Source organism: Eubalaena glacialis, chromosome 13 (assembly GCF_028564815.1).
Source record: "Eubalaena glacialis isolate mEubGla1 chromosome 13, mEubGla1.1.hap2.+ XY, whole genome shotgun sequence".
Lineage (NCBI taxonomy): Eukaryota > Metazoa > Chordata > Mammalia > Artiodactyla > Balaenidae > Eubalaena > Eubalaena glacialis.
The window spans coordinates 86,657,926-86,676,253 of NC_083728.1; the positions used below are offsets into that span (position 1 = coordinate 86,657,926).

Sequence of the window (18,328 nt, forward strand, 5' to 3'; positions counted from 1 at the left end):
ACCCGCTCTCATGGCAAGTAGTTTATTGCACAATCGCAAAGAGCTAGGTCTTACTCAGTGGAAAGGGACGTGGGGGACACCGCCTTTTCTTTTGCTTTTTCCCACTTCTATTTTATAACAAGCTATCCGCAAATGCTTTCAGAATTTTGAACGAATCCTCATGCCTCCAAAATGCACAGCATTTTCTGAGGGGGTCTCAGAGAGTGGGACATGAGATGCCCATTTTCCCAAGGAGGCAGAAAACGGTTTGGAAGTGAGAGAGAGAGAGAGAGAGAGAGAGAGAAATGCATAGACTACTTGGAGGGAAATGAAAACCCTTTGGCAGGGGAGGGATGGGGGCCGTTATTTCATCAGAGGGCTTTCTTTCAGAGACAAGGACAGAATCAGGACCCCAAATGATGTCAGAGGAGGGAAAAGTCGTGGCACGGAGAGTGAGTTGGCGGTCGGTGGGCCCTTTGGGAGCCCCACCTTGGCCTCCACCACCAGTCCCACTGCACCCCAACACCCGATGAGCAAGTAACTGGGTGTCTTGTTGGCTGTGCCTCTAGCCACAGAAAGCTGTGCCCCTGGTCCAAACTTCCTCCACACTTGACCACGTGAAGGGGGATAAGGGACTCCACCCCACCCCCCTGGGGCGGGTCCTTAAGCCACAGCCGGACTAAGAAACACAGTTGCTCCCCAAGAAGGTTCTGACCAACTTTGCAGGCAAGGAAAACAACAACAACAGAAACGAAAGCCAACCGAAACCTGTCAGCCCACGTGAGCCTTGCCCGGAAACCTCTCTCACCGGGAAGTCAGGCTCTACCAGGCCGCCGCACCCGCTCTGCCAGGGGCTCCTGAAACGCCATGAACCCAGAAGTCTGACCAGAGGCTCTAGGAGGCTTTGGGGAACTGAGCTTTGCTTTTTCTAAGTCTCCTCTATAGCTCCTCACGCGAGTGTCCTTTCCTTACATTGGTACATTTTTTTTTTGTTCAGCAACTCTCTCATTTTGAAAAGTTAGACGTGTAGAGACCACCAGTGTTTGGGTGGCTGCCCTGGAGACAGACGTCTGATGCTGCTGGAGAAGCCCCCGCTGGCCCCCCCTCCCCCTCCCCCCTCCCACTCCCCCTCCGCATCTCCAGACCCTTGGGTTCTTTGGGGCGGGGGAGGGCAGGAGGCAGAAGACGGTAACCACTGGAGTGATAGCAAAAAGCATTTATGACAACAACGACGACACAAAATAACAATATACTCCTGATAAGTACTTAAAGGATTAACCTAGTAATAAATAGAAGAGGCTAGAAATAATTTTTTTTTTCTCAAGGAAACATCCTTTTATAATTATCCTCACGCACGCTGGCGGGTCAGTAGCAGTCAATCCATCTCAACAAGAAAAGGTTAAGTGCTGGAAGGCAGAGCTGTGGTCTCACGCTGGGGAAGGTTCTCAGCTGCTGAGTCACAGACCCCCTCCACCCGCCCTGCCACCCAGCCAGAAGTTCTGGTGGGTGCCCGTGGGCCCTACACGCCTAACTTGGCGGTCAGCAAGAGGCAAGCTGAGATGGGGGTGGGGGGATGCTGGGGAGGCCTGTTTTCCCTTCAGTTCATGAACACACGGAACTACAGTGAACAAACTCGTCCTACTCCTCCACAACCTGAATCGTCCTGGTCTAAAGCTTACTTTGAGTTCATTTGGTGTGCAATACGTTACATCTTAAAAAATGAAGAAAAATGATTTCTATTGCACAGAGCTTTTACACATAGTCATCTATTTAAGTGCTTTCTGTTTAAAGCAAACTAGGCAAAAAAAAAAAAAAAAAAAAAAAAGAAAAGAAAAAAAAAAAAGGAAAATGAAAAAAGGAGAAAAAAGGGAACCAGAAAACAAAAGCAGCCCCGTGCCACTTCAATGCATCTTGCTGACTGGCGTCTGGTTTCACCAACGGAAGTCCCAATGCTTCCGTACACACTGTGCTTCTGATTATTTTCCATAGGGATGTAGCCATGACATTGGGATATAAGGCACCTTTCCTTTCTGATCACAGAAAGCTTGATACATAGCATATAGCATATTTTGTGGTAGAAACGAAAGCCTAAACACTACAGAAATTACAGTAACACAGACTCTACACTATTGGATAAGCTAAAATGATCCATGAAAAGCAACTCAAAGCTATTTTAAATGTTGAATAGCGGGGATGGGGAAGTGCACATTTATGCCTAGCCTAATGTCTTTCTCTCACTCGCCCTTTTTTTTTTTTTAAGGTCCTTCACCTACAATGCCCAACTTTTAAAATTAGCATTTTGGAGGAGACTAGGCGCTTTGGAAATGTCTTGTTAAAGCTAAATGTCACTTCATCCAAAAATGAAAATGGGGAGGATGCCACTGACAGTGTGGACACAGTCTCTTTGGAGGGAAGGTGGTGACGGAAGGGGTGGTAGCAGGGCCTGGGCTGGTGGGGGCAGTTCCTGCGATGGGACAGACGGTGGTGGTGGGGGGAGGAATTGCATGTCCTTCTTCTTCCCTGACCAGGGATGAGGCTCCCAGGCTGCTAGGGCAGGGCAGACTCCAGGGCAGGGCTCATTTTATGCTCAGCTCGGCACTGCCCACGCCCCTTCCTCTGCCCCCTCGATCAGCCCCGAGTGCTCTGGCCTCAGTTTTCTGCACGTCTCTAAGGGTCTCAAAGCCTTGATCTTTTTGGAACTTTAATTGGCAACTTGCTTTCCCTTCTTTTCCCGGTAGCTTTCATCTACCAAAAGGCAGCGACGGATGGGAATGGGAATTAACATTGCCAAACTGGACCATCCTCTAAGCAAGCAGGTGTGCTGGCCGGACCGACATTCAGTGCACTGGGGAAACAGACGTACATCATGTTGGAGGCCCAGGCCACCACCTTGACACTTAGGGCAGGAGCTCTGCCTCGGAGGTCACGAAGGCTCCCCTAACGCCATCAAGGCCCAAACAAGACCGCAGCAGCCCTCCCGGTAAGCGCTTCCAAATTCTTTCCATCAGAACACTCTGGCCACCTCACCTAACCAGCAGCCGTGGGAGCTGGTTTTCTTCAGCACGGGGCGGAAACTGGCCTATTCTTTGGGGAAGAAAGGGTCACGTGACTGAAGACTGGGCATGAGGGCTGGAGAAGGCCGTATTCTCTCCTGTCCTTCAGAAGATTCCCACGGAGGTCTCACAGAGGGGCTGAAACGATAACCTCCCAGTGCCAGAGACAACAGAGCTCCCTGAGGCCAAGTGGGAATCCTGGGGAAGTGACCTCACGTGGCCATGGAGGGGCAGCCCAGGGCAAGGGAAATGGCTGTGACGGATCTTAACAGCTGAGCAGGAATGGACAGAGTGCAGAGGCGGGCCAAAGGCAAGGCCCTCTGAGGCCCGAGACGGCCCCTGCCTGCAAAGGAAACAGCTGTGAGAGCTTCAGGAACAGGTGGAAGTCAAGAGGAGAGTCCCCGTGCCTCACAGAGAACAGCTGTCTGCCCGTGTTGTGCTCCCAAGAGGGAAGCCGCCTGCCCACCAGGCCAAGATACACTCATGGACGCCACACTTCTAGGTTTTCTCTTCCCGGATCCCACTTGCCTCATGTTTCTGAGGGGTGAGGGGTGAGGTCGAGTGGGAGCATGGTTAGTGAGGTAGAAGGGGACAAATGAGTGTGACAACAAAGGACATCCAAGGAGGGAGCCAAACCTCCAGGCTGAAGGGGCACAGCTACCAGCCCACCACGCTCGCCAAGACCTCTCCCTGCTCCATCTCCCCCACGCAGCTGGCTTACTGGCCTCAGAGAGGAGCAGCCTGGGACGGCTAAGGACAGACTCTTGTTCTCACAGGCCCGTCGAGAGGTGCCTGCCATAGTGCATTTAAGGCAAAGGCTACTGTCCCCAAGTTCAAGACCTAGTAAATCACCATCGCTGTTTCACTCTGTGCCCACCCCTGAAGGACGGGCGTTATGCTCCCCCTGGCTCCTCTGCTATTTTCAGGGAGGTTTGTTTTCCTACAATCAGAGGAATGAAAAACATTGCATAGAAAGTCAATAGAGTTCATTGATCACCCCTGCATGTAAGGACATGAATTCAGGGAGAACAAAGAAATCCAGGCCAACTTTAGCCAGAAAGGCACCTGCCTGCGGACAGAGCTGTCCCGTGACTCGTCCCAACCTCTTAGGGCACGACTTCTGGGTGATCAGAGGATAGTTAGCTGATGCCAGAGCTTGCGTACAACCTGCCCTCTGCTTGGTCTGCTCAGGGCTGTGGGCTGACGTGGCCCCAGGCATGGAGGCATTCGGGTGTTTCCTTCCTCCTGGAGCTGGTGGCTGGGCCTGGGGCTGGCTGGGGAGGGTCTCTCACGGCCAGAGGGAGCACAGACGCACACTTAACCCAAAGCTCTGTCGTACTCTGGGTCTGGACCACCAACCAGCATATGTGGCTTGTAAATGGGGGGAAAACAAAGAGGCCCACAGGAGGGAGATGAGCAGGGAGGCATTTGTGCTTTGGAAGTTCAGGGAAACTGTCCCAGGGAGGCCATGAACTCTCATCTTTTTGCCTCGGTCACTTTCCCAGACGTAGTGGCCATGGCTTGAGAGTAGTCATACAAGTCAAGATCCTGGCATTTCCTGGAGACTTCTCTCCAGTCTGCTGACCGTAAGCCACCTCGTGTCGTGATGTTCTTTGGGAAGGTAGGCTCTGAGGAAAACCGAGTTAGAGCTAGATGGCTGTGGTAATCCTTTCTAAAGAAGGGCGGCCTGGTAGACAGAAATCACAGACAACCCTGCCTGATCCAGAAGTTCAAGGGAAGAGGTCATCTGGGAGCCAGGTGGCGGGAGCGAGCGGGCACAGGGCTGGGAGAGAACCCACACTCCTTCCACCTCAGACACCACAGGAGAATGTGGGCAGGAACCAAGTGTCAAGAGGCTGAATGTGAACACTGATTGTATGCGGAGCCTCCACTTAGCCAGCTAAGTAACGGCAAAAACCTTAACTTATGAACACTGCCTTCAATTAACAAAAAGAAGCCATTTAAAATGGTATAATGGAGCTTGTAATTAAGTGTTAGTGTTTTATACGAAACCATTTTCCCCAGGGGAGAGGTACAAATCAGTTTTTTAAACTGATGGAGCGGAAAGAGGAAGAGGTCGGCTGCCTGTGGGAGCTACTGCTTGGAACGCCAGCCAGCTGAAGGTAAAGCCCACGGAGAGGATGTTGTTCAAGGCACTTGAATATTGCTTCTCAAGATGAAAGATCAACCCTTGGACTCAAAATGAGGGTCGCAAAGAGGAGAGGGACACCCCCTCCCCCCTCCCAGGTTTCTGTTATTTAGTGGCAGCTCTTAAAAGTATTATAGTGACAGCTTAACACAAGAGATCATAGGGTTGGGATCGCAATCAAAATAAAATAAAATAAAATAAATAGAGGAAAAAATACAAACATGGAACTGCAAGCAAAATTTAACCAACTGATTGTATCGAGCACCCAGATGTAAGTCTGGCAAAAAAGATAGAATGGAAATCAACAATAACCTAGTTTTTAAAAAAAAAAAAAACCAACAACAAAAAGGACTAAATTGCCTGGAAGAGCCAAAGCGGCTGTTTTCGACGTTACTATTTGGCCACTAGGATGGACAGATTTATACTTTTTCAATTTCCTCAGATTTCACACCTTAGTAAATAACAGTCATGCCTTTAAAACGAAAATACTACCCTAGTATTCCCTGTTAACGCCCTGCTTTTCGTTCTAATGAAAATCAGGTATTTGGAGATTCAGCACACGTGACGACAAAATTCCTCCTTGAGGTTTTCGTGGAGAGGACACCACAGTACTGTCAGGGGCTCTGCTGCTGCCGTGCGGGTCACGAATGCAAACTCGCTCTTCTCACCGCACCTGGATTCAGCCAGATGTGAATCCGTTTTCCCCTTAAGCTCCTCCATGTTGAATTCTCTGCTCACTGAACCCGATTTCAAGTTCAGAGATGATATGCAACCATCGAAAGACAAACGGCCTGCCTCCCAGCCTCCTAGAGCCTTCTGCAAACTTCTTATTCATGAAAAGGCATTGTCTTTAGTGTAGTGACTCTTAAACTTGTGAAAACTTGAACTAAGTGCTGCAGTTGCAGGTTAAAAGACTGTAAATGAAATACATAATTTCTAAAACATCATGCAAGAAATGTGGTTTCACATCTTACAGTCAAAGTCCTACAAGTTAATTAATACAAGCACACTGAGGTGTAATAGCGGGAGCATACCTTTAAAATTAGAACTCCCTCCCACCCCCCCCAAATCAAAAAAAGGTAATATTAATTAAACTTAAGAAATAATGAATGCACCATTAAAATGTCATCCAAAGATGTTGACCTAAGACAAAGGTTTCAATGATACACAATACGGTCAAAAAGGTTTCAATCAGTAATATACAGTATGACAACTACATCTTGTAAATTATACCCAATACTGCCGGCAGTCTATCCCTCTAAAGAATATTTGCCCCTCTCATCCCTTCCTAACAATCAGATAATAAAATACAGCACCTATAAATAAGCAAAAAAAAATATATATATATACCGAAATCATCTATTGTTAGTTTAAAGATATGGCAATAAAGGAGTCTAAATTAGCAAACTTGTAGAAGCCATAACTGATAAAACAGCTTATTGAAAAAAGGTGGCAGTAATGCACTCTATGTGTGCACAGGTACTTAAGAAAATACACAGACGTATAAAATTGCACACACGCACACACGCACACTCTCATCCACCTCTGTTCTCACGCATATACACATAGACGACAGGAGGAATCAGAGACAAGTTAGACTTTTGATTTGTACTTAGACTGCCCTAAACTGTGCATAAAAGAACGTTCCAAGAGGCAAAATGAATGGAGGGCCAATGGTCTGGTCTGGATGTGAAGAGCATCAGCGTTTTGGTGTGAGTTTGGGCCATCTCTACGGGGGTGGGAGCCGAGCCCAGACTGCCACGTTCTCTCTTCTGCAGGGAAGGAAGGAGGCTTCCCACGACGTCAACAGTCATCAGTGCTTGTGGTGGGAAGAAAGGGAGAGAGAGAGAGAGAGAGAGAGAGAGAGAGGGAGAGCGAGCGAGAGAGAGAGCGCGTGCGCGCGCGAGCCCTGCCCAGGCCCAGGGAGCGGCGTCCCCTGGTGGGGCTCAGTCCATCAGGTGCCCGGGAGAGTGGTGTGAGGTGCGGTGCCTTCTGTGTCGTGGAAAGACTGCTGCCTACGAGGGGCCCTGTGTGGCCCCAGATCTGCCTGCGGCGACCTTCGCGGCCTACTCTTTCCTCCTTTCTTTCAACGCTCGTATGTGTGCAAGACGCACTAACACAGACGCAAGACACCATAAATTAAACAAAATGAATGGGTACATGCTACAGTTCTAACTTGTCTCCTACACCTCCGAGATATGAGGTCTGATCAGCGTGCTCTGCGGTTAGAGGTTAAAAAGCAGATTATAAAATACCTAGATTCGGATCTTTTCTTTTTGTCCTGATTTGGCCTAGAATGGAGTGTATTAAACGAACCCTGGTCAGCAAAAGCCCAGAGTCAGTTAAAGCTATGGATCAATGTGCACTACATGTCAGGATTCTATTCACGTACAAGAAAACACTACGTCAGCTACCACAAAATCAGATAGTTTCCTGATGTGACTTTTCTTTTTGTTAAAAAATATGTGAAGTAAATGTGTTTTACTTTAATTCAAAGTTTCAAAGGAGAAGATTCTTTGCTTGAAAATATTTAGGAATCCAAACTAGTGTGTTTAGAGTCGGTTTGACTGTGCAATCTCTTAGTGGCAACTGAACAGCTACAAAAACTTTCTTTTTAAATTTTTCTGAAAAATCCCCCCCCCTCTTTTTTTCCTGGTTTAAGAAGATAATAGTGTATTATCGCTCTGAAGCCATTAGATGGCAGATAAAAAGCCCCCTTTTAATATGTGGGTTTGATTTTTTTTTTTTTTTTTTAAAGCCCACACGAAAGAGGAGGGCGCAAGGCAAAGCTGTAAGAGTTATTCCAGAACCTGTGGAAATCACTTAGGGCAATAAAAAAAACACTTCAGGGTACAAAAAAGCTCGACTACACATTTCCGTTTTCTTCCTCGAAAACACGACATAGATTGGGCTTAATGCTCCTTTGTTTTCTATATGCACCTTGGCCTATGGCGATTTTGCCCTGTGGCCCGCAGGGCGGTAAGTGCGCAACACGGTCCAGGCCGCGGAGTCGGCGCCCCCCCCTCCTGCCCGGCCCGGTTCGGCCCGGCTCGGCCAGACTCGGCCCAGCTCGGCTCGACTAGGCCCAGCTCGGCCCGACTCGGCCCTGCCCGGTCAGGCGCGGCCCGGCTCGGCCAGACTCGGCCCGGCTCGGCGGGACGGGCGGGACGGGCGGGACGGGCGGGCGGCGCCCTCTCAGAACTCCCATTCGATGGGCTCCTCCCGGCTGGCGGCCTTCTCCAGGCGGTGGATTATGCTGTTCAAGTTCGCGGCCTTCTTCTTCCTCAAGGGGTTGTCTCGCGAGTCCCTGGCGCCCGCCGCCTCCGGGAGGCCGAAGAGGCTCTGCAGCGAGCTGGGCCTGCGGGCGGCCGCGGGCGCGCTGGTGCTTGGCAAAGCGGAACTCCTGTCGGCGCCGTCCCGGGCCCTGCACGGGCCCTCCCCCGGCGGGGCGGCTGAGGTAGCGGCGTCCTCCCCGGCCGCGGGCGCGGCGGCGGCGGCGGCGGGGTTTGGCACGGGCCCCGGGCCGTCCGCGGGGCCCTCGGGCGGCGGCGGCGGCGGCGGTGGCGCCCGGGGCCGGCTCTCGTCGGTGGCGGCGTCCGGGGCCGCGGTCCCCGAGGACGGCGGCTCCGCCTTCTCCGCCGGCCGCGGCGCCTCCTCCCGCTCCTCCGGGGCCGCGGCCGCCTCGGCCGGCCCTCCCTGAGACTTGGCGGCGGCCGCGGGGCCGCCCGACTCTTCGGCGTCCGCGGCGCCCGGGCCCTCGGCGGCCTCCACGCCGTCGCAGCTGTCGCCCTCCGAGCTGGGCGCTGCCCGGCCGCTCCGGGCCGACGGCGAGTCGCTGGCCCCGGCCTGGCCCTGGCTCCCGGCCTGAATCTCCTCAATAAACAGTTCTCTGCGGATCCGAGACCTACGAGACACAAGCAGGGGGGCGCCATGAGGGGGCCGCCGCGCGTGCACGGGCGCTCTGCGCCCCTTCCCTTGCGGCCTGAGCCTCCTGCCATCTCCGCCCCGACGCCCTCTCTCCGTCCACCGCACCGCATCTCACACTCCCTCCCGCCGGACAGCCGTTGAGGCCCCTACGGGCCCCAGAGCGGAGCAGGGCCCGCTCCTGGGCGGCCCCTCTTTAAAGCCGCCCCCCCCCCCCCGCAACCCAGCCAGGAGCCAGTAAAGACCCCGCGGTTTCCTAAACTCGGTGCCTCTGCGTAACCTGTCCCTTGGCTGGCATGCCAGTCGCCTCTTCACAAGGATGGAGCGCCAGCGTTACTTATTTAATGGCACGCTTCCTCCACCTCCAACCAGGCTGTGAATGGCGAGGTCCCATTCTTAGCACACCCCAGGCCTAGCGTGGTGCTTGGTGTACAGTGATAAAGGCCGACTGCATTCATACGTGGAAGGAGAGCGTGAATGATAACCACTGCTTCCTCATCTGGACTTCGTGACAGAGAACCAATTACTAGTCGGTGCCCAAAGTGAAAATCTTCAGTGTCCCGCTCTGAGCCATGGGCCAGGGCCTCTGGTCAAGGCTGAGGCGGGATTCTGACAAATTATGTATTTCAACTAATTCCCTCCTCTAAAAGAAAACCAGGAAAGGGTCATTTCTGATCAAGCAGGAAGGAGACCAAATAACGTGCTCCAACGCATCAAGCATGTTTTAATCAAGCTGAGTTCAGCCTGCGGTGGAAAGTGTGCTTCACTGTTTTGTCGGGTCTGAAGGAAACAGCTACAGAAGGGCCCTGGCCTTCCCTGTTTTGGAGCCCTTCGTGATGTCATGACAGGGCTGTTGTTAAGTCTGTTTTGTTTTGTGTCGGAATTTCTCTTCCCATCATGCTCACAGTACTAGGCTCAGTCAGAAGCGTCCCTAGGTGTTTCTTCCAAAGAGCTGAAAGAGCCTCTGATCATGAGCCAACTGTTAGTGGAAAAGCATCTTCAGGGAAAGGAGCACGAAGCCCAGTGTCCTGCAGAAACTGGGCCTGCAGAAAGCCCTGGGGTTAGGCACACACGAAGATATTTTCTACAGTGATATAACTCAATAAAGGTAACATTTTTTTGAGAACCCACAATATGCCAGGTCCTGTGCTGGACGTAGGGAGGCTGGGGCCAGGGAGAATCCGGCTGTAGTTGAGTCCAGTATATCAGAACTCTGGTCATGGTTATCTGCTACATGGTTTTTTGCTCCACACATAGGGTGAGCCCTGACCCTTGTCCTGAAGATGATTCCTGACCAGAGCTACGCGGGTGAGATCCTGAAGCCCCCCAGAAGTTCCCAGGGATAACGGAAGACTTTCCTCCTTCCCTGGGGCTACCTTGGGAGCCCGTGAAATGGCAGCTCCCATAAACAGCTTCCTGGGCACTTTGCTGGGAGGGCGAACCTGCTCTTTGCTGGCTTTTAAGCCCTTTGGCAGCCAGAAATGCCCGTTGGGATGAACACCCAATCCCATTCCACCCTGGTTACGGAGGTGGGAGGCTAGACGGGCAGCTGAGGGTTTGGTCCCATCCAGGCCACAGGCCCACCCTGGACTAACTCAGAGTCTCAGGGGCAGCCTGGCCCGGCTTGGTGAACAGGCTTTTTGGAACCACGCAAACCTGGGTTTGAAATCTGGCTTGTCACTCACTAGCCGGGCAACTTGGACAAGTTCCTTAACCTTTATGAGCTTCAGTTTCCTTAGAAAAATATGGAGAATACTGTCTTCCTTGCAGAGATGTTACAATTAAATATTAATGTATACTACAGGACACAAAGTAGACCAAAAAAAAAAAAAAGGAAAAGGAAAAAAAAAAGGAACTATTCTTCTGTTCTTACCATCTAGCTGCCTTTTCAACGACAAAGTCCCCGTTGTAAGCACTGAGGCTGAGACAGAAGGGCTGAGGGAGGAAAGGGACAACTTCATGCCCAGGGCCTGGGATCCAGGCTGCCACCCTCACTGGCTCGGCTAACGTGTATAATAACCTTTCTCTGTAAAACGGGGCTGGCAGCAAGCACTGAATTCGACTGCTGATCAGAGGAAGTGAAGAGATAACATCTACAAAGCTCTTGGCTCAGTGCCTGGCACATGTTATATGCTCAGCAGATACGAGACGTCGTCCTTCTTAGCCTAGGTTTGTCTCCATGTCCCTGAGGAAGATTATCTTCTGGTCTAGAAAGATCAGGTCCCAGAAGCAAATCTGGTTTTCAGACAAGTCATGCAAGGCTGACAGGATGCCATGGCTTTTAGGGCTTGGAAGAGTTTCTTCTAATGGACCTGTTCTTCTCCAGGAGACCCGGTGTCCTGTGCTATGTTGTTCTGAAACTCCTGGGTAAATGGTCACCCTAGAATACTTCTAATTTCCTTAGGGTGAAAGGGTAAGAGGAAGTAAAGTTTTATTTTATTTTTTTGATGGGGGCAAAAATCGACCCCAAACATCACTAAGGGTTCCAGTGGCGCAGTAAAAAATAAATCAACTTCTCTTTAACTCCTGTGGAAAGAACCTAAGAAACTGCCCTCTCGCTTAGGAATTAAACACGTTCAGTGCATGTGTGCTGAGTGCTACTGTGTGCTCGTCCTTGTGTGAAGCTCTGTGGGACGTACCAGGTAAGCTGGTCTGGACTAAGCATTTAAGGGAAGAGCTAAAGCCACGGAGAGAGTGCTCGCTCAGTTGGAATCTCTGCTCTGCACTTTTCCTTTGGGTGACCTTAGGCAAGGGACTTCAATTCTTTGGGCTTTATGCCAGTTCTGAATGACCTGGTGCCGCTTCTCATCCAACCTATTTTGTGGCTTATAAAATTCTTCTCTAGTTCAGTTCTTCTTTCAAGACCCTGCCGTATCATACCTCTTCCAGGATAGTCATCCAGATCTCCGCAGGTGAAACTCATCTCTGCCCTTGGTTATCCCACGTGACTTACCAGCCTGCTTTGTTGTGGAGTACGTTTGACGGAAGGCATTTATTGCGCATCCATCTATTCTAGGTCTGGACCTGAGCTCATGACTAGCTTTTGAGGTTCTACTGCTATTCTTCCCATCTCCCCCTTCTCTCTTTATAGTTGAATTTGCTTAAATGCTCAAGTGAGGCATCTCCACAATGACCAGCTGACCATCATGTGATGGCAGTACTATGGTGGTCAGGAGGCCAGCTGGGAAACGTGGAGAGTGCATGCCCTGGCCAGGAGGCAGTGACTGCCACTCAACTGAGGCCTGTAGGGGGATCTGGAAAAAAAAAGGTGGCCCCAGCAGGGCCAGGGGAAATGGCTTTGGAGATGTTTTGTGCGACTGGTAGCACCTTTACCCAGATACTCAGCGATCTACAGCTTCTGGCACCCCTGTCCAGGGTTGTGATTCTTGCATTAAAATGGACGTAACTTGCAGAAGACTCAAAAGTACACATTCAAACGCACCTTTGTGTCTAGAAAGTGAAAGGAGGATTGTGTGACACCTGGCAAGGAGAGGCTCTGGTGAACTTCTGCCCAAGTTTCCATTCACTAGCCTTCACTACACTTTAGTTTACTACTTTGGAGGTTTCCTTCCGTGCAGAGGGAGCTCTCCATTATTGTAACTGCTGACCTCACTCTGCCTCTGTTTTTGTCTGACTGGTAAATTTAGGATGAATAAGCTAGCCGTGCTCAGCTCATGTACTTTGTCTTCTTGGGAGCCAGCCTACACATGGGGAGGCCTGCTGGGGCCAGTGGTGCCATGATGGATAAACTGGCCTGGTTTTCAGGGTCAGGGAGCAAGTCTGTTTGGCTCTCACACTAAGCTACATCTGCTAACGTAGCCTTCATCAGCAGTAAAGGTATTATTTTGGCTTCCATCTAATAGTTAAAAATTTTCCAATTTGTTCAGAACCTGGGAACAATTGTGCCCTGTCAGAAGCTCCAGCAGAGCCTATCCGATGAGGCAGGCCCCAGTTTGAGACACAACTCCTCCCTCTAGCCCCTGACTGTCTGTGATCTTATGTTGCCTGCCACTTATTTGAGGTGAGGAACCATGAGGGCTCCACCTGCACTGGTTATACATATGTACTTGTCACCTTGGTATAACCAGGAGCACCTACCCCAGTTCTGCCGAGCCCTAGAGAAAATGATGTTTTGATGGGAACTAGCGATCGAGATGGCCGCGTACAAGGCATTAAACAGGCAGGAATTTCCATCAGGCCACTGAGAATTCTTGGTTTCGAGCAGTAGGGAGTCTTGGTTATAGCGGTGATCGACAATTCATTATCTGTCAGTGGATCTCCATTATCTAATCCAAACATTTTACCCCAGTCCTTTGTTCTAGAGGAGAGCACCGGGCCCTTCCCTCCTCAGGTAAGTTATTTAACCCCTCTGCGCTTTATGTTTTCATCTATAAAATGTGGAAAAAAACTATATCTCTTACACAGTTGTGAGGATCAAGTGATACAGTGCTGGTTAAAACACACAGCTCAGTGTCTGTAGACCTAGTAGATGCTCAATAAATCTTCATTAACTCATGACTTTCCCAGAAGAAAGGGTCTTACACTACTTAATTGATTTAATTACAAAACTAATCAAACTAATTTGGAAAACAATACTGTAAAAGACCCTGAGAAAGCATTAAAAAAAATCACCAAATACACGGTCACTACTGTGGAACCATGAATGACTACACTCTCCCTTTTTAAATGATAGCCCTGAGAGATTTTTTTTCTGGTCTCTAACTATATGACCCTACGTCTTTGGGGTTTAAAACGCCAATACGAATGAGAAGCCAATTAACTGACCAAACCCCAAGTTCTCAGTCCCCAGCACGTCGTCCCCGTGCTCGGTGAACGGCCAGTCTCTGCAGTACCCATCGGCCTCTTCCCGAGGACTGAACGCGCGCTCTCTAAGCTGTAGCTGACTTACTGGGCGAGAGCAGGGCCGTACCTGTAATTGTGGAACCAGTTGATGACAGTGCTGGTTTTCAAGTTGAGCTGGGTGGCGAGTTCTTCGATGGTTTTTGGTGACGGGTATGGCTTTTGCTGATACGCTCGTTTCAGAGCTTCCTTCTCTTCGGGAGCCAGCACCACTCGGGGTTTCTTCAGCTGGTGCTGGGGCTGGGGGCTGGCGCCCTGGCTGTAGTCGATGCCAGCGGAGGGGGGCTCGCAGGGCTGGCTGTCGCTGACCGAGCTGTGCCGCCGCTTCATGTAGGCTGAGGGAGAGAGAGGAGTCAGACTGAGGTGCAGGCGCAGCGGGGAGACCCGCCCCGGCCGCGGCCCCGACGCTACGCGGTATGCCCTCCGCTCCCAGACATTGTTGTGTGGACCGTGGCAGCTCCCCGCTCTTCCGAGAGCATCTCAAAACACCTGGACCAGAACCATTCTGAAACCCAACACACGCTCATCGAGGACCTGCTCTGTCGTGACGTGAGGTCCCCGTCTGTCCCTGCACGACCCACGGTTTAGTGGGGACACAGAGAAGTATACAGATAGGTGGCCCCAGTAAGGTGTGATACGGGAGGCAAGCGTGGGGTGCCACGGAGGCAGGCGCTGAGGGAGAGTACTGAACTCAGCCTGGGGAGGGGGCCGGGGAGGCTTCCTGGGAGACATGATGATTAAACTGAATCTTGAAGGACAAAGGGATTAACCAGAAAAACTAGGCAGCGAAGTAGAAGATGGTCGGAGGCTGCTCCAGAAAGCGGGACTAGTGGGTGCAGAGACACAGAGGCACGAAACAGCACGGTCAAAGTGTGTTGTGTGTGTGTGTGTGTGTGCGTGCACGCGCACGTGCACATGGGGGGTGGGGTGTGGTGGAGTTGTCGGACCTAAAGGTGGAGAGATGGGCGGCCAGGGTAGGCCACAAGTTTGGACGTAGGTATTACCTAGAAAGCAGTGGGAAGAGACGAAAAGATTCTAATGAAGGGAGTGATGTGATCAGCTCTCTGCTTCTGAAAGGCTGCCTTGGCGACAGCTCGGGAGGGTGGAGTGGGAAGGACTGAAAGGAAGAAGCTCAGTCGGGAGGAAAGAAGAATAAAGATTTGCACTAAGGCAGTGGTGATGGGGCTGGAGAAAAGCAGACGGATGGTGGAGCTGTGAGGCGTGGAACTGACAGGACGTGGTGGCTGACTCAGCGAGGGACCAGCGTGAGCGGCGCTGAGGACGGCCCCCTGGTCTCAGGCGTGGGAGGTGAGCTGGGTGCTGGTGTCATTGGGCTGGGTATCACAGAAGGAGCAGATCAAAGGGAGAAGATGACAGTTCGTCTTGGAAACGTGGAGTTTGAGGGGTCTCTGGGTCACCCACGTCGAGATGTTCTGTAGGCAGTTGGAAAGACAGGTGTTAAGCTCAGAAGAATGGTCCGGGCTAGAGAAAGGAACTTGGAACCACTAGAACAGAACCTGTAGTTAAGTCAGCGACCTTGATGAAAAAGAGAAGGGCCGAGAATGGAATCCTGGAAAACACCCACATGCAGAGGATACCCCAGGAAGCAGCAGCCGTGAAGGATCCAGAGACGGGAGGCAAACCAGGAGACAGTGGTGTGAGGAAGGGATGAGTGAGGAGTGAGGGTCCCTGCGTCAGTGCTGCAGAAAGGAAGGTCCAACAAGCACCCAGGATGTCCTGGGTGCTTAGACATTAGGAGGTAACTGGAGGCCTCGGTGAGCAGATACAGCGGAGCTGTGGGAACAGAAGCCAGACCGCAGTGGATTTAATAGTGAACAGGAGGTGAGAAAGTGGAGGTAGTGGGCAGGAGTTACTATTCTAAGAAGCCTAACTGTAAAAGAAACATGAGAGACAGGATGGCTTCTAGAAGGGAAGTCCCAGGTCGAGGGTGGCCCTTTAAAGATGAGAGAGAGCTGATGTTTCCAAGCTGATGGGGGAGAAGACAGAGAGAGCTGGGGCTACAGGTGAGGGAGGAGATGGCCACCGGAGGTGCATGAGGTGGGTCCTGAATACAGGAGTAGGAGTGGGGGGGAAGGGTGGGGTGGGTGGACATACAGACACGTTTATAGGGACTGAGGTGGGGAGAGTTGACAGCCTTGGTTTTCTTTATGAAGTAGGAAGGCAGGAGGAGGGGTGATCTGAAGAGATGGAAACGGAGTCTTGAGAGAGGTTGGTGAGAAATGGTGGTGGGGATGGAGGGGGTGATGGCGGGGGTGGGGAGAAGCACAGAGGACCCTACTGAAACCGGAGATACAAATCTGAGGCGGCACCGACCCGTGTAGGTCCCAGACGCCAAGGAGGATGGGTGAAGAAGACAGGCAGGGCGCTAACCCAAGGCTGGGATTTGCAGGGGGATGAGGAATGCAGAGTTGTGCGATAGAGTATCATGGCCAGAGAGTACCAAAGCGGGGATTGGGGCGGGGGGCGGTGGTCTGGGGAAGGAGAGAAGGGCAGCAGAGGGAAAACTGCTGAGGGAAAGGCTGGGAGGGGATATCCAGGCTCTGGAGGCCATCTGGGGTCAGGTGGGATGAACGGAGAAACGTGGAAAGGTGGACGGACAGTGGAATGTGGTCAGTGACGGGGGACCTGAACTCAGGCTTCGAGAGGTAGAGTAGTTGTGGGCGAGGATGCAATTTGGGGAATCAAGGGTTGAGGAGGTCAAAGAACTTGAGGCCTGGGTGCTGGACAGGTCAGATGGGTCTTAAAATTCCCCTGGATGAGGCAGGACATGGGCGTGGAGGAAGGCGCTGATCCAGGGGCCACGGTCTTGAGAAAACGTAGACAGTGAGCAGGAGGTTGGCGGACGGAGATGAGAAGGGGCTTCGAGAAAACCTGCTGGACCGAGCTTGGAGGAGGCTCCTAACCCAGGAGTGGAGGAGCGGCCAGAGCAGGGCTCAGAGGTCAGGAAATGCGCGGCCCGGAAGGCACAGCAGCTGGCGCGAGGGGAGGACGTGTGCTGTTCACGTGTCTTTTGACTGTGGACTAAGGGTTAGGAGGAGCAGTGGGGAGCGGGCTGAGACAAGGCTCAGGGACTCAGGTGCGACTGTCACCTGGGGATGTGCTGCGTGGGCTGCGAGGTGAGTGGGGGGTGATTCCTGGGAGATATTTGCTCCCCCAGTGCTGTGTGTGCTTCGTCTGCTCCTTTCTGTTACGTGTCATTAATCACCAACTACGCTTCAACTTCAAAACCATCTGGACTTCTTGAGCGAACGAATCATCCATAGAGGTCATTCTAGTGAACTAATTTGGAATACGGTCTGAAAATTCCTTAAAACTTCTTAAAACTGATGAAAGTTGAGAAACAGTGTTATTTAATTCAAACGGCACGGGGTAGTAAGAGCAGTTATCTGTCAGCAGCAGCAGCAAACATCTGTCATCCAGTCCTCACAGTTACCCTACGGGAGACAGACCAGTATCACTCCTACTTCCAGGTGGAAAAACTGGAGCCTAGAGAGGCTCAGTGATTCACCTGAGGTCACACAGCTAGTAAGTGACAGAACTGAGGTTGACCTAAGTCTGTTCTGGGCAGCACTGCCTGCCCTGCCAGCCAGTTGGTGGCCAGCCCCGCTCCCCGCCTCCGCCCTGCCCCGCCACGGCATGGGAGCGGGGCCCGGGGCTGTGTCCACGGGAGCCGAGGGAAGCCAGGGAGACACACTTCAGCAGCACTGACACGTGGCTCTCAAATGTCACAGAAGACTATCAGGGTCCATCTGTAGCCTCCAGGGAGGGGAGCCCAGCCCCCGAGCTAGCTGAGGCTGCGTGTGTGTGTGTGTGTGTGTGTGTGTGTGTGTGCGCTATCTCATGAAGGGAACAGAAAGCAGAGGGCGGACTAGGGTAGAGAAAGAGATTTACAAGAATGAAAGAAAGGAGAACAATAAAAGATTTGCGCTGAAGGGAGAAGAAGCAAAAGCTTTTACGGAAGAGGAGGAAGCGCAGCATACATGGGAAGCCTGCAGTCTGGATTGCCTGGTGCAGAATTTTTAATCTAGGCTAGACTGGGGGCAAAGCTTATTTTCATCTATTTTAAAGGGATACAAATTATTTTAGTAACTCTCATTTAGTGAGCGCCTATCTGTGCTGGTTGTTATACTAGGTACATTCTAATCCTTACCACCGGAAAAAGTATTACCTTCATTTTACAGATGCTGAAACTTAGGCTAGGGAGTTACTTAACGTGCCATTTTATGATTAGAACTCAGACATAATTGAGAAGCAAATCTTCTCCCCCTAAAACGAATGTGGTGAAGAGTCAAGAGGCTACAAAGAAATGAGCCTGGTCTGTCCAGCCAGCCCCCTCGCGTTG

The 18,328-nt window shown here is 51.5% G+C and overlaps 1 protein-coding gene across 6 annotated transcripts in view; it reads right to left on the reverse strand.

Annotated features, from left to right (window-relative positions):
* Positions 1-18,328, reverse strand: part of CUX1 (cut like homeobox 1) — a 377,925-nt gene that overhangs the window by 17,311 nt on the left and 342,286 nt on the right. The window contains exons 23-24 of one of the 6 annotated variants that reach the window (XM_061209654.1): positions 14,036-14,300; positions 7,855-9,085 (exon numbers count right to left, since the gene is read on the reverse strand). The exons of 3 other annotated variants lie outside the window; for them this stretch is intronic. In XM_061209654.1, coding sequence (XP_061065637.1) covers positions 8,377-9,085; positions 14,036-14,300 — 974 coding nt within the window. In that variant the 3' untranslated portion in view covers positions 7,855-8,376. Of the gene's footprint in view, positions 1-7,854; positions 9,086-14,035; positions 14,301-18,328 lie in introns of those variants that run through there. 2 more of the 6 variants (XM_061209653.1, XM_061209655.1) reach the window with 2 other exon arrangements.